At 41.9% G+C, this 16554-nt stretch overlaps 1 protein-coding gene across 1 annotated transcript in view; it reads right to left on the reverse strand.

The window, feature by feature from the left end:
- Positions 1–16554, reverse strand: part of csmd2 (CUB and Sushi multiple domains 2) — a 736338-nt gene that overhangs the window by 418159 nt on the left and 301625 nt on the right. The window contains exon 17 of the mRNA XM_041212915.1: positions 2395–2564. Within this exon, the coding sequence (XP_041068849.1) occupies positions 2395–2564 (170 nt within the window). The remainder of the gene's footprint in view (positions 1–2394; positions 2565–16554) is intronic.

Here is a 16554-nt window from a genome sequence, read left to right on the forward strand (position 1 = left end):
TGACATCCGTCTTGTTGCTATTTAAGAGACACAATTAGTAGAAAAGATAATGCCAATTCAATGTTTATGATGCGATGAAGCATTTTGAGAGGCTCCGGCATAATGAGGCACTGGATAAATCCAAGTATCATTGTTATGCTTACATCAGACTTTATCATACAGATGTGTCCAGTTGCATTCTGGTTTCATTGTACCCATTCCCAGAACATCCATAAGGAGAATAATGAACATTCAGGAACAATCCATATTCAATGAAAATACATCAAGTTAAATAAAAGTGCTGTAATTGTGTATTAAATTGCACTACAAGTTAGAACAAGGTATTTTCTCCATTGGTATCAGAGTTTGGATTCAACCCTGACTGGCAAATCCTTCTGCTGACTGCTGATTAAATTTGTTTATGATTCCACAGCACATAACATCTCATGCTATGTGATTTAAAGAAGGAAAATGGTGTGTAAATCTTCCCTTTTTCTCCCACTGGTTAAATAGCAGGCATTTTTCTAAGATTTTATGATTAAGATATGGGACCGAGCTTGGCTTATTGGCAGCAATCTGTCAGAAGGTCGTAGGTTCATAGTGGCAGCGTGTGCCATCTACAAGATGCGCTGCAGAAACTCACCAAGGCTCCTTAGACAGCACCTCCCAAACCCATGACCACTACCATCTAAAAGGACAAGGGCAGCAGAAACATGGGAACACCAGCACCTGGAAGTTTTCCTCCAAGTCACTCACCATCCTGACTTGGAAATATATCGCCGTTCCTTCACCGTCGTGGATCAAAATCCTGGAACACCCGCCCTAACAGCACTATGGGTGTACCTACACTACATGGACTGCAGCGGTTCAAGAAGATGGCTTACCACCACCTTCTCAAGGGCAAGTAGGGATGGGCAATAAATGCTGGCCTACCCAGCGATGTCCACATGCCATAAATGAGTTAAAAAAATCCCAATCCAGAGTCTTGAGCAAATAATCTAGACTAATACTTTAGTGGGCCAAAGTTCAAAATCAGACTGTCTATCAGATAAGGGCTGAGTTCTTCCAACCCTGCCGTGGCGGGCCAGCCAAAAGTCCATTGACTTTCAACGGGGCTGGAAGATCCCGTGATGGGCAGGGCCGGAAAATCCCGGCCGAGGTATTAAACAATGGTCTCAACTGCCCTCAGATAGAATGGTACTAATCAAAGGTTAGCAAGGGCGTTCTCCCAATGCACTGCTCAATAGTGTCTAGAAACCAATGTAACTGAAACGGGATATTTGGTGCTTTATCTTAATGCTGTTTCTGGGGGCTTGCTGTGTGAAAATTGTCTGCCGTATTTCCTAAATTACAACATTGATAACATTTCTTTAAGTACTTAATTGGCTATAAAGTGTTTTGGAACTTCCTAATGTTCTGAAAGGCATGTGAATTTCTTTTAAGATTGGGTTGGGTGTAAATTGTACTGTTGGGATAGAGTAGAAAGAATTTTACTCTGCATCTAGCCTGTGCGATAACACTTCATGATAACAATGAATGCAAAAGGGTGAAGAAGTTCCGTTAACCATCAATGAAGTACATTTCCCGTCACAGAATGAAGTACATCGCCCGATGAACACAAATTCACCACAAAATATAAAAGTATTATCATCTTCCAACGACTTCAATGCATAATTGGAATTTTCCATCTATGGACCTTAGCTGGGTTCAATACACTCACAGCTTTACTGCTCTACTACAGTCTTGAATACACTCATTGTGTAAATGTCCTACCATACTAGATGCCACAGGTTATCCTCAATGTGCCACCAGCATGTCAAATTCAGACTTCTCCTTTTGCACATAGGAGTGGCCACAATAACGCAACTCAACTAATAGCATTTTTCCTCAGAGTTTCAGCAGAGTTTACTTCATACATCATTAGTAAGAATACTTGTATGCTGTCCTAGGTATCTCCCAAGCTCTTACATGTGAGTGCAATGATGTGAAAATCTCTATATCTTACTTCCCAGCTCTTTCTATACTACCCATTGCCTGGATTCTTGTTTTTGCACATTCCCAGTTCCCTGAGCTTTTTGTACATTCAGCTCCCTGGTGCTTCTCTTCAGTTTGTAGTCTGATAAGATTTTATTACTACCTTAACAATTTTGGCTCTTTATGCTTAAGGGAATCATTGACCTATCCTGATATAGAGATTCCTATAAGCTGACTTCAGTTTACTGTGTCTCATTGAAAAGGGTCAATCCTTCACCTAATGATATCAAATTACAAAGCAACAATCACTTAATTAACAGCTTGTAAAAACATCAATTGTCACTTTACACAAGCAAGACATTGCTCTGTGCAGATACTGAGAGATTTTTCAAAATATCTTTGTGCTTCTAAACATGCCATTTTGCACAACGCTGTGCTTACCTTTAGAATATCTCCTTCCTGGAGCCTGAATGTCCTTGATTTTAATTGTATTCCTTTCCCTGGTTGTGTTTGAATGGAATAGATGCATTCATGGTTGTTGCTGTAATCAGCTGGGTAATTTGGTGAAAGGAGAATTCCTTCATTTCCAGTTACAGAGGCCCCACATTCAGCTACAATAGAGAATCAAAAAAAGCATTTTGGAACTTAAATACCAAGAGGTCCAAGATTCAAAGTTTTTTTTCAATTTACAAAAATAGAAATGTGAAAAATAAATGAGTATCATAGATCGTGGTGTAAAAGTCAACCTTTGAAGCTTCAAAAAACGCTTCCAAAAATGGGGTCGCCTTATACGCCGTGTATAAAGTGTGAACTGCCGGTGTTGGTGCCCGTGGACCCATTTGTTTGTTGGTCGCCGCGCGCAGTCTGCTCTGTTTGGGCATGTCTGAAACTCCCACACATCTTCTTGGCAACACAATTTCTTGCTTGATCGCCTGTGCTGACTTATAAGGCAAATATAGTCCGAAACATGTATCTCTGAGCTGAAAAATTGGGACCAACTCCTAATGTGAATATAGCCCTAAAAATGCATTTATTAGCTGAAAAATGGGAGCTCGACTTATACACCAAGTTTAGGTCTAAGCATGCAGTTTGATGCCAAAAAAATGGGGTTGTCCTACATGCCAGGTTGACTTGTATCCTACAATCTATAGTAACTTGTTGGTCACTATTATTAAAATACGGGTTTCCCAAATCTAAATGTGTAAGCTGCATTTTCGTGGTGGAATTAATGAAGTACCACAACAGTAGTTACAATTTGTTAGAAGTACAACACAGCATTAGGAACAAATGTGAAATCTGGATGAGGATCTTTAAGGGTCTATAAGCTTATCCAGATCAATAAGAATGAACAGAATTTAGGCTGGGCTGATTTGAGCCCTTTAACGAACAAAATGATATAACCCGCATGCAAAAAAACTCAGCTGTGTCTATCAGTGGACTAACAAAATACCTTTCAAATAACAATATGGGTGAGGTAAATATCCTGTAGTTACAGGAAGCAGTTGCTTGTTTCTAATTCATGTGAACTTTAAACCTGTAGGGAAATATGTGTTCTCTGAAAGGCAATTAATTAAGAAGCATCGTTATGAGAATCTGCGAAAAGAGACACAAGTTAGTCAGGCAGCAAACAAACAATATGACTACAAAGCTGACCCAGTATCCTTTTGGTTGTTATGAGTTTGTGGATTGAGAACCTTGCATTGCTTTATGATGAAAGTCATGACTGAAAGTCAGGCATGAAAAATAGTAACAGAAAAACAGCTGTAAGCAGCAAGGAATATGATTTTTCAAACCAGAGGAGTATAAGGACTATCTTTTCTATTATGTATAGAATATCTGAAAGTAGGTACTCATCCAGATTTATCCTTGATTTCATTCTTGGGAAGAGCCCTAACTGAAACATTAACCTGTTTTGTCTGTGTGTTTCCAGAATTTTCTGTTTGTATATTGAATATTATTTTTGTTACTCATAAATGATTACTCTCTTGACAAAGCTTTAAAAATGATTGACCTACTTCTCACCCATCAGTCAGGAAAGAAATACCTTGGCATGTTCAGAATAGTGTCTGCGCTAAATGTGAAGGGCATGATATTCACTCTTGCAACCTTCAAATTGGTTAGCAATATACCTTCAGTAATGGAGCTATTTATTCTACCCCATGACCTATAACATCACTGTCTGCAGGATAGTTGTTTAACGTAGGTGAAAAATGCATGGAAACACTTAACGTGTCAAACAACAGTTAGCAATCTCCAACTGCGTGCAATTTGGTTATAATCGTTTCGTGATTTGTCTTGGGCTCCAGCATTTCAGCAGTGTTGAGTTTGTGGATGGATTGCCCATGTATATCTATTCTGGACTAGCAGAACAGCTGAAAGCAACTAACTGTTTTTGTTACTGATCGAGGAGCTGGTTGATGGCATTGGGAACAGGCTGTTTTGAAGATGGAGGAGATGATAATTGAGAAAGGGGAAAGGCGATCTGAATGACAGAGGGAATGCCGCTTGACAGGAAGATAGACTGTGGCGGAGATGTAGAAGCAAACATTTGACAACAGATCAGGTTGCCATGGAAAGAAAAGAGAAAATCTGACATTGGACCATTTTGCATTTGTGATGAAGGTGGTGAGATGTGATAATGCAAAAGAGGGTTTTGGAAGTGGAGGAGCAGCTCTATTTCCAAATAACAAGTTGTTGTCAGGCAGACATAGATTACATTTAACAGTGAGACAGGCAACGCTGGTGATAATGGAGATAGCAGAATTGACTATGCTGGAGATCGTAGAGGCAGGAATTGCTTATGCAAACTCACAAATGATATTGCAACCAAGCAACTGAGACATACTTCCTACATTAAATCTCCCCATTTCTTATAGGCATACTGTCAAAGATTAAATATAATATTTTCCTTAGCCAGTTTCTTCATTTTGTTAAAATATTTACTAAACATCCTTCCTATGTGTTTCCTATTTAACTATTCTATTACCTCCTCATGCAGCTCACTGAAATCTTGCCTCATTTAAAAGACCAAGGTCCAGATTGGTCTGGAAGCTCTTGACGAAGTCAGCTGGTTTAGAACAAATAACCATTCTATTTTTCAATATTCATCTCAGGATTTTTAAAGTTGTGGTCATATAAGCTATATGTGAGGAGGGACAGAAATCATCAATTTCTGGCTCATTGAGTTGTTTAAGCAGAACTGATAACTCACGTTATTTTACTATCCTATTTATATTGCCACAAGAAAAGCAATGTATCATTTGTTGCACCCACTTCAACAATGCTGCTAATTCCACTTCCTAATAGGCTTTCTCTCTATCAATAAATCTTCCAGTTGATCCCAGTCACCAACAAAATGTTTTTCAACATGGGTAGCCCCAAAGGAGAAACTGATGGTAAAATCCTAAAGTGTAAAATAAAACCTCTTTTCCTGCACTGTTGCTGTGGGGGGGATTTCAGCACGTGCAAATGGATCTAATTAAGTATACGTCAAGGGTTAAATGAGCAAAAATACTGAGTGTGTCAGGTAGCCAGCTCTAACCCATCAACTTCTGGATTTTACTGAGGCAGGGCAAGGGGAGGATAGCCAACCTGCACTTAGGAGGCGGGTTGACACTCTGAGTGTGTTAATGAGACTAGAAGCCTCAGGTTTAACCTGCTATATCGGCTTAAATGTACCCTCAGTAAATCTGGCAGTTGCAGCAAGGCAAGGTCAGCCTTGGAGAGGAGGCAAGTGCTTCCACAGCAACGTTTGTGGACCAGGAGAAGCAGGAGTGCTCCATCCCAGCCCCGAAGCTCCCTCCACGATCAGAACCCGCGCCCCCATTCCAAACAGATCCCTCCACAGGATTGGACCTGCGATACCGAATGGGACTCCCCTTTGGGATCAGAACAGGGGTCACTGTCCACCACCAAAGCTGGATGACTCAACCCTCCCCATAGGTTCAGCGATCTGACCTACCTGGTTCTGTGGCCTCCTCCGGAGTGCTGCTGCCTGACTGCGTCAAGCCTGTCAATTAGGCTGACCTCTGACGGGTAACTTCCATGTTCCCTGTATGCGAACTAACCACTCCCTCTCACCCATGCCACCTCCAAATGAGGCGCTAAATAAAAAGTCTCCCCATCTCTCAGGAGTCTAGTAAGTGAAAAGGTTGTGCTGCTTGTATTCAAGGAGACTTATATTGATTTGCTGCATCTATAAAATCAGAAACGATGGTTACAAAATCAGACAGCACCTGAAAACAGGTGAGAGATTCACAATGCATAATTAACAAGCACAGGTTGCTAATGCTGTGAGAAAGTACACAAACCCTGTGCTGCCTGCTGATTTGCATGATAGCTGCACGTCTCCAGTGCTAAATACACTAGTCAGTGGCTGCACACCTCAGCAGGGGGTTGGGTTTGTGTTATGCTGTCACCACTTCAAGCTACCTGCACTTCTTAAAAGGGGATGTGGTTTCTGGCTGGAGCAGGTGCTGGAAATGCTTGCAAAATACTGTTTGAGAACAAAGCAGCACTGAATTATGACACAGAATGTGCTCCAAGGTTTTCAGAGCTGTACTGGATGACTTGGTGGAGGACAGGAGGAGAGTCCTCTGTCCACAGGGAGCCAGGCTTGCCAGAGAAATTGTGCAAAGGCAGAGGTACAGATTGCCATTGAAGATAATACTAGGAGTCTAGCCCTGAAGGTTTGGATGCAGAGTAGTGAAAGATTTAATGACCTCACATGAATGGTCATGATCAGAGAATTCATCTTCAAATGCCATATCCTACAAACCACACCCGCTGACCTCACAGGCTTTTCAATGACCACACCCCCATCACTCATCTACCAATAATCTCTATCAATCATAATTCATATGTAACATCTGTAGCCTCACCTCACCCTCACACACACAGCACTGCTGCCAGCCTCATACTCACATTTCCAAACACAATGCTTCCTTTTCAAGCGTGACAGCCACATCACACCACACTAACTGACACACTTCCTTCTTTCTTGCAGGACAAGATGGTGCACAAATGGAGGCAGCAGGAGCTAGCTAGTGGTGGCAGGGATGGCTGCAGGACCAAATTTCGATAGAAGAAATCGGGGTTTCCATAATTGTAGCTGCCATTACTAAGACTGTAGCCAATGGCGGGGCAGGAACAATTGAACTGGCAGCATCCTGATGCCTAATTCTCCTTCTCACACCCCACTGTCTCACTATCCCACAATCTATCCTGATTTACAAGTTGAAGATGGTATAAGCATGCACTTCCTGCATTACGCCCCACCACCCCCCTCCCCACCTTACTCTTTGTGCCCTTATCATTTTAGATACCCAAGCTGGCCAAGCAGTGGCCTGGGAGCAAGAACTGAAAGAACAGAAAGACAGTGATAAAGAAATATAATCACTTGCTCTCACACTCACATCACCAGCTCAAAATCTGACACTATGCATACTTTAGAGTATAGCTTACAGGCAGGGTTGCACATGGTTGGACACCAGGCACAAGTGGCTTTGAGCCAGGGCAGGGGACAAGGGTAGCACATGTACCACCTTGCCAGAGGACAAAATCACACATGTTCTGCTGCAAAGGGCTCAGATGAGGACTGTGATGGGTGGCCTACAGAAAAAAGCCAATCGGTGTGCACAATGAAATGCTTGGTGAATTGGCAGGCCTGCCAAAATGTCAAGGAGCATTGAATGATCCAGAATCAATTTGACAAAGGGCTTTGCTCGGAGCTTGGAGCCTATTCCTGCCAGCGTGGGAGTTATGGCCAATTTTGCAAGAAAACTTACAGGTCCAACCATGATGCAGCAGCTGAGAGTAGGCATTTCAGCTTCCATTGCAGCACAAGCAGAAGGAATTCAATGTCTGAGTGCTGTAGTCAAGCTCAGATTAAAGTCATGCAAGTTCAGCTTATTGACATGCAAGCTCAGACTGCTGTATCATGCCTGCAGATACCAATGTTTGAAAGGGCTTGCATGGTGTCACAAAAAAATCCAGCAGTCTGACCCCCAGCAAATTGCTAGGATTACTGGGGTGCCACCCATGGGAGTGACAGTACCTCAATGCAGTATGCTGTCTTTTCCTGAGATGGCAGCTCGTCCTTCCACCCCTGCCATTCTCCAAATGTCCTTGTTGCTACTTAATCAGGCCAGACTGCTGCCATGCAGAGATGATGGAGTCTGAAGCCAGGCCTTCCAGATGCAGAGCAGCTTGAAGTTGTATAGCAAAGCCATCTGAACTCTTCTCCAGTGATGGTCAGCAGTCTTCCACCTGCCATGTTGCAGCCACTGGGGTAGCACTATTTTGTAGCACTGGTACAGACAAAGTTACATGAGAGTCAGACACTAAGGGAATGCATAAGGTTGATTTGTTGGTGTTTACGTGCAACAGGAGATATATTGTATGATTTTAAAAATTGGTTTGCAATCTTTGTTTTGTGGTGGTTTTTTTTATTGTGGCCGAGTGAACATTGCGCTTGTCAATAACAAAGGGTTTAAGATGTTGAACTGTTGGTCAGTAGGGAATTGATTTTCGGTTTATTGGTATCACGGTTGGATAAGTCAATCATGAACAATGCAGCCAGAAAGGGACACGACATATAGCTGGCAGCAAGGATTGTGCCCTCATGATGGAGAGGATGTGCAGTATGCAGCAGACCATGCCAAATCTTAGCATACACTCTGTCGAGTACTGCAGGCTGTCTCCAGAATAATCCAGGCAGTGGAAGCTTTTTTTAAGCACCCCAATGATCTGCTCTATCATAATACATGTGGCAGCGTGGCTTTCATTACATGCGTGCTTCTCTTGTGTGCATGGGTTTGCACACTGGAATCAGGAGGCAATTTATCAAAAGATAGCCTGTATCACCCTGTGGCTAACTGCTGGTCTGCCAAATGCAGATGGCATAGCAGACTGGCATAAAAGGAAGGCATCATGACTGCCACCAGGATACCGAGCATTGATCTGCGTGATACATTGCGAATGGTCACACACGAGCTGGACACTGATGGAATGGAATCCCTTTTGGTTGCAGGGCATTGCAGAATTGACTCATACCCGTAAAGCAGCATGCGTGCAGTCACTGGCACCCTGCACCATGGGGAAGCCTGCAACCCTTGTAAAGCTGTGTACTTGCTCCACCTGTTTCTCTCTGGTAAGAGAGAATTAAATATATTCAGATCTCTTGGAATACAGAGTCTCAATGACCTCCATTATGCTCCCCACAGCAGCATACACAACTCAGCTGTCCTCTTAGTGTCCCCTCTGCTCATGTCACTGGAGGAAGAGAGCTGGAAAAGGTGGCCCAAACATAGACTGTGCCAAACTGTCCTGACTAGGTAACTGTACCTGGTGGGTCCACCACTTTTGTGTCGAAAACACACACACGCAATAAAATGCATGAATTTCTGTGTGGATTGGCAATTAAAACAATGATTACCCTGAAAGGAGAACTACCATGGTTTCTTGGGAACATGTGTGATATATCCCTGATGTTGTTGCTCTCAGTGAAACCCAAGTCCCTACCTAGAGGAAGGAAGAGGATACACTTTCTTCAGGAAGGGGAAACCAGAGGAGGGTCGTTGTATCCAGGGATTTAGGTTCCTCGATGAAAACAAAACCACAGATATACTAATATAACTTGCAATAGGCATGAAAGAATGATTCATTACCTTTCTATGCCTTCCGTTTAGTGGCAACTAGTGGGCCACAATCATCATTTCCTATACTCTGACACTCCGTTCTACTGATGAAACTAAAGAGCTCTTTTATGCAGATGTGGATTCTGTACTGACAGCTGTCTCAAAACAAGACAAATTTATTCCAATGGGAGACTATAATGCCATTGTCTTCTGCCTGCACCCCATTAACTTGGGTGATGTGAGCATCTTTCCTATCCCAGGCTCAGACAGCGACAGTTTCGGAGGTGCCTGGATCGGGGCTGTTTCCATGTTGTCTTGTATGTACCTTTTTAACCAAAGAGTTTGTTTGTGATGGTGCATGTTCAGTGCACTTGGTGAGGAAATAACCACGCCATCTGGAAAGGCACCATTGAGAAAGGAGTGGGGAACACAAATGCTAACAGCCTCCTCAGTCTTCTCCTCCTCACCAAGTGCACTGAACATGGGCTCACCATTACAAACACACTATTTGGTTAAAAAGGTAAATACAAGACAACATGGAAACACCCCTGATCTAAGCATTGGCACCTCTGAGTCCATCACTGTCTGAGCCTGGGACAGCTAATGGGGTATAAACAGCTGCTGGATGGACCACAGAAGTGTACACTCCTCCATGACCATATGCCTGGCACCCAAACACCAACGTTCCCCATTTAAATCCTGGAGAAGATTTAACATGCTCATTCTTCAGCATATAAAAACAAGAGAATGATTCCAGACACAACTTGTTTCCTGTCTTGATCTCGCAGGCTCTATGATGCCAGTGTAGAAGGTTTATGGGACTAGATCAAATCTGTGATCCAAGACTTAGGCACCTAGATCACTGGGTTTGAATCTTGCAGGTGCCAAGACTGGTTCAACGAGAATGATAAAGAAATACACAAACATCTCGATCAGAAACTCCAGGCCTTCATTATATGTCAAAAATCACTCTACATTGCAGCAGAAATTAGAAGCATGCTACTCCAATCCGAAGCTCAGGGAACAATACATGTCTTCAACAATAAGTGGTGGGTAGAAACGCTACACAGACCTGCACAGCTTATTCCAGGCCACCAAGACCAATAAATGTTCACTTCCCGCTCCAAGCTGAAGGCAGCAATATTCTTCTCAAATACTGTTGTCATATCATCATATCAGCTATCCAAACATACACACAGACCAACATATGAATTAGGAGCAGGATAAGACCACTCCACCCCTCGAGACTGCTTCACCATTCATTAAAATCATGGCTGGTCAAATTATAACCTCAACTCTCCATTCCTGCCTACCCCTGATAACCTTTCACCCTTCTGCTTATTGGGAATCTATCTACCACTGCCTTAAAAATATTCAAAGACTCTGCTTCCAGCATTAAAAACAGAGATGAGGAGATTTTTTTTTCTCTTGGAGGATTAAGAGTCTTTTGAGGAAAAGAGCTCCAAAGACTCTTCTCCAAGAGAAAAGAAATTCTCCTCATCTCTGTTTTTAATGGGCAATCCCTTATTTTCAAACAGTGATCACTAGTTCTAGATTCTCCCACAAGAGGAAACATCTCTCCATACAGCTTGTCAAGACCCCTCAGAACCTTAAGTATTTCAATCAAGTCACCTCTTACACTTCTAAACTCCAGCAGATACAATCCGAGCCTGTCCAACCTTTCCTCATAAGACAACCCTCCCATTCTAGGTATTAGTCTAGTAAACCTTCTCTGAACTGCTTCCAACACATTTACATCCTTCCTTAAATAAGGAGACCCATACTGTACACAGTACTCCAGGTGTGCCCTCACCAACGCTCCTTAGACAGCACCTTCCTAACCCACGACCACTACCATCTAGAAGGACAGGGGCAGCAGATACATGGGAACACCAGCACCTAGAAACTCACCTCCAAGCCACTCACTATCCTGACTTGAAAATATATTGACATTCCTTCACTGTCGCTGGATCAAAATCCTGGAACTCCTTCCCTAACAGCAATGTGGGTGAACCTACACCACAGGGAATGCAGCAGTTCAAGAAGGCTGCTCACCACCACGTTCTCAAGGGTAATTAGCGATTGGCAATAAATGCTGGCCTAGCCAGCACCACCCACATCCCGTAAATAAGCAAAAGAAAAAGTGTCCGGTACAACTGAAGCATAACCTCCCTACTTTTATCTTCAATTCCCCTTGCAATAAACCATAACATTCTATTAGCTTTCCTAATTGTTTGATATACCCATATATTAACCTTTTTCAATTCATGCACAAGGACACCCAGATCCCTCTGCATCTCAAAGTTCTGAAATCTCTCACCTTTTAGATAATATGCTTATTTTTTATTCTTCCTGTCAATATGGACAATTTCACATTTTCCCACATCATACTCCATTTGCCAGATCTTTTCCCACTCACTTAACCTATCAATATCCCTTTGTAGCTTCCTTATGTCCTCTTCACAACTTACTTTCCTACCTACCTTTGTGTCATCTGCATATTTAGCAACCATACTTTTGGTCCCTTCATCCAAATCATTTAAATAAATTGTAAAAAGTTGAAGCACAGGCCTGATCCCTGTGGCACACCATGCGTTACAACTTGCTAACCAGAAAATTACCCTTTTATGCCTGCTCTTAGAGTAGGAAGGAGACCTTCGGAAGGAGCAATATTGGAACTTTCTAAATCCACAGTCAACACTGTCAGGCAAAACCATCAACTCCATTCCGTAAAAGCTTGAGCTATCAAATTTGGTAATGCTGTCAACACTTGCTTAGACACAAAAGGCCATCTAACAGAGGAAGAATAACAAGGTGTGTGGTCCGGACAATATTTGTGCAGAAATCTATGAAGCTGTGTTTATGAACTATTGCTCAAACTCTCAGACCTTTTTACAAAAAGCTGGGAAGAAGATTCCGACTTCCGCAATGCCATCTTTGTTTCACTTTTCAAAAAGGTTGATAAAGCAATTCATGGAAACTGTAGTGGTGAAATCCCTCTGTGGGGATGATTCTCAGGTGAATCCTCCTGAACTGTCACCTAACCATCAGCAGAGATATACTTCCAGAGACTCAATGTTGTTTCTGGTCTTCCAGGAGAACCCTAGGCATGATCTTCGTTGTTCGACAAGTCCAAGAAAAGTGTCTGGAACAATGCAAAGAGCTCTACATGGCCTTTATTGATTTTTCAAAGGCCTTTAATTTCATCAACCTCAAAGTCCTTTGAAAAGTCCTCCAAAGACTTCGATGTTCAGTAAAATTTGTTACTACCCTGTGACTGCTGCCAGATGATATGGCAGCAACCGTCCTTTGCAATGGATCTAAGACAAAGCCCTTTCATATCCAGACGGGCATTAAGCATGGCTGTGTGATTGTGCCAACCTTCTTCACTATCTACCTCAGCCTGGTCCTGGAACTCATTTGCCACCAGCTCCCACAAGTGGTCATGATTGAGTTTCGACTCGACAGGAATTTTTTAAGCCTCAACCAGCTGAGAGCCAAGACTAAGGTGACCCTCCAGTATATCCATGATTTACAATATACTGAAGACTGCACAGTTGTGACCCACACTGCAAGTGACATTCACATCATCCTCAACCTCCTCAACTCTGTATACAAAAGGTTTGGTGTCTCGCTCAACCGATATACTCTACCAGCCCTCACCGGAACAAGCACTGACATCTCCAGCTATTGTTACTGATGGAGAGACTTCAGAAGTCATTGAACACTTCCAATATCTCAGCAGCTACCTTTCTCAAAAGGTCACCTTTGAAGACAAGATCCTGACCAGAATCAGCCATGACAGCCTTCCAAAAATTGCACAATCAGGCCTTTGACAATAGAGTCGCCATAAGAAGACAACAGCTTTAGCCTGTAACGCTGCTGTTGTCGCCATCTTTCCATATGGCAGTCCGTCTTGGGTCACCTATCAAAGGCACCTCTGGCTGCTAGAGAATTTCCACCAGTGGTGGCTCCTCAGAGTGCTCAAAGTCAAGAGGGAAGGCAGGTGAACAATCTCCAGCATCTTCACTGAAACCAATTCCTTAAGCATTGCAATCGTCATCAACATGGGCTTGGAGCATGCCAAATAACTGGCTTTTGAAACAGTTAAGGATGGGACTCAATCTAAAGGAAGACAGAGAAAACATTTTAAGGACACTCTGGAGGCCCCAATGAAAAGGTGACAAGTTAACATCGGTGTGTGGGAAGAACTTGCCACAAACCTTGCCATGTGGCAGTGTCTCATCCAACAAGCTGCAACACAGGCAGAAGCAATGAAAGAGGATGAGGGGACAGCAGAATAAAAACAAAATACTGTGGATGCTGGAAATCTGAATCAAAAATGGAAAATGCTGGAAAAACTCAGCAGGTCTAACAGCATCTGTGGAGAGAAAAACAGATTTAACATTTCAAGTCCATATGACTCTTCTTCACAGTTTCTTCAGATGGTGCACTTCAGGCCACAGGGGATATCGCCAAGGATAGCAGTTAAAATTGAGAAAATGGTGACGCAAGAATTCTCTTCTGAGATTGGAGTGAAACACATTGCTGGACAAAGGGTAAATAGGACTGTGCTACATCTGACCTAGCATATTTCTTGCACACTTGAGAGCAAAGATGGGAAAATACTTCATCCTCATGTCAACAAACTTAAAATCACCCAGAAAATCTGTTACGGATCAGCATGAAAATAACACTTTACCTTACTACCTTCAAAGTAAATCCCATATGGCTCACAACCCTTTCTTCTGGTAAGAGGTTTGTATCCCACTGAATGCTGTCCTGCTGTGATTATATTCCAAACAGCAGAGATCATTGTTGGGAATAGCGGGAAATCTAATTGTTTTCCCTGTCATTCAAACTTTAATATGCTATGAGCGTTCACAGCAAGTTGAAAAACATTATTTCAAAAAACTGACAATTTTGAAGCCAATATTTGGCAGACAATCCCTTTCAGACAAGCACCAGGAAGTTACAAAGGGAAAGTACAGCAGATGTTGGAAATCTAAATTAGAAATAGGAAATGCTGGAAATGTTCAGCAAGTCAGGCATTGTCAGTAGAGAGAGAAACAAGAGTTAGCATTTCAGGTTGGTAGCCTTCCATCAAAAAGTTGCATACCTTTTCCAAAAATGCTTACTTTGGGAACTTAAACATTCTTATTCGTGTAAATATATAAAAGGGTTCTTTGTTAGATGAATTTAACCCAATAAAGCAGCATATATAATTAACCATATTTGTGGTAACTAAATCAATATATTATATTGCAGTATGTATTTTACTATAAAACTGATAGCTCCCTTCAGTTGTAGAATGTTCCTGCTAACTATATACTGTTTTCTCCATATCCAGGTATATAATTAAAGGCTTCTTGAGTATAATTAATAAATGGTGGCCAATTAAGAATTTCTTGTGCTAAATTCTACTAGCTCTTACTGATGTAACTGTATACTCAGCTGTCATCCCAGTATAAGATCAGTGTGGTGAATCAGGCTTGTGCTTAAGATTCATAGGCTAAGAATATAATACTTTGTGCTTCAAGGTCAGAGGAATTGCATTGTTAAAAAGTGAGAGCAGATGTGATTCGGCTGCTTCCAAATAATGAGTGAGTAGATGACATTGTGATTTTCTGAGCTGAATAGAAAAGGTATATCCATAGGACAAGCTGCTTTCAAAATTAGGGCAAGGAGCTTCCTCTCACCCAAGATTAGCTGACTTGTGGAATAAACTGTTATCTGCTGCAGAGACTATTGATTCTTTCAAAGGATAAAGATCTGCTGCTTACGCTTAAATCTGAAATGTGGTGGATGTGATTTTGACTTTGGGAAGAGGAAATCGTTGGATAAGAAGCATAGATTATCTGGAGTGAAATTCTGCTTAAAGAATAAGAATGAACCTTCTCGTTGCACAAATTCATGTAAGTGGCATCATCACGTGAGATGTTCTGTAATGAAAGAAATTAACAACTTACTATCCAGTTTTTGCTTTGTCTTAAGTCCACCTGCAGTATTCGCTTCTTTGTCACTGGAATTTTAATAGGACCATCATTTCATCATAATTTCATCATAATGATCATTCTTCTTATTACATTAATCTAACTCAAGGTAAAAGGTATCATTTACATTAAAAGTTTTGCATGTATCATACTTCAGGCAAATCTTGCTTTTCTCAGATTTAAGTAACACTGCAACAACTCAGAATTCAAAGGGTAAGGAATGTATTAATCAAAAGCAAGATAAATGGCTAGAAATGGCTATACACTTTTGAAGAATGTGAAGCTCTGAAGCTTGGATCACTACCTTGACACAAGCAGTGTTCATCATAAAAGAAGTGTTATTTTTGGGAAACAGGAGGCTGTCACAACTTCTACATCTGAGACAGTGCCAGATGCCTCTGCTTTTCAGGCCAATCCATGGATGGACACTGGGCGACAAGTCCAATGCTTTTGTAAGGAGCATACCTTTTTATTTTCTGTTGGACTGTGGATTAAAATTTCAATGGCTGCAGTTTAAAAGACATGTTCACTGGAACAGGATGAGAGATACAATGTTGCAATCCTGCAAGAGACTGTGCCACAAAAGACAGGATGGTGCTGGAAAAGAGTCCTGGACCAAGGGAGCTACCTGGCAACAAGGTTTTAATTGGTTCCTGACCAGGTGAATAGGGTTTTGTGTGAGGGCAGTGCAGCAGAATAGCTCCCAGTCTGAAAGGAACAAGACTTAAAACCTCTTTCTCCTGTGTGTGGAAGATTCCAGTAATTCCACAATAATAGCTAATAATAATTTTCTCCTAAACCTGCTCTCTCTCTCTGAAAACACCTGTCAAGAGGCAAAGGGGAAAATGTTAGAGACATTGAAAGGCAAGTGCTCAGCCAATGAACTAAATACTGAAAGTGCTGGAAGACCACCTTGTGTCATCCACAAAGAACTGAAAGGAATTTGGAAGACATTAATCAAGATCAACCCA

This window comes from Carcharodon carcharias, chromosome 19 (genome assembly GCF_017639515.1).
Source record: "Carcharodon carcharias isolate sCarCar2 chromosome 19, sCarCar2.pri, whole genome shotgun sequence".
Lineage (NCBI taxonomy): Eukaryota > Metazoa > Chordata > Chondrichthyes > Lamniformes > Lamnidae > Carcharodon > Carcharodon carcharias.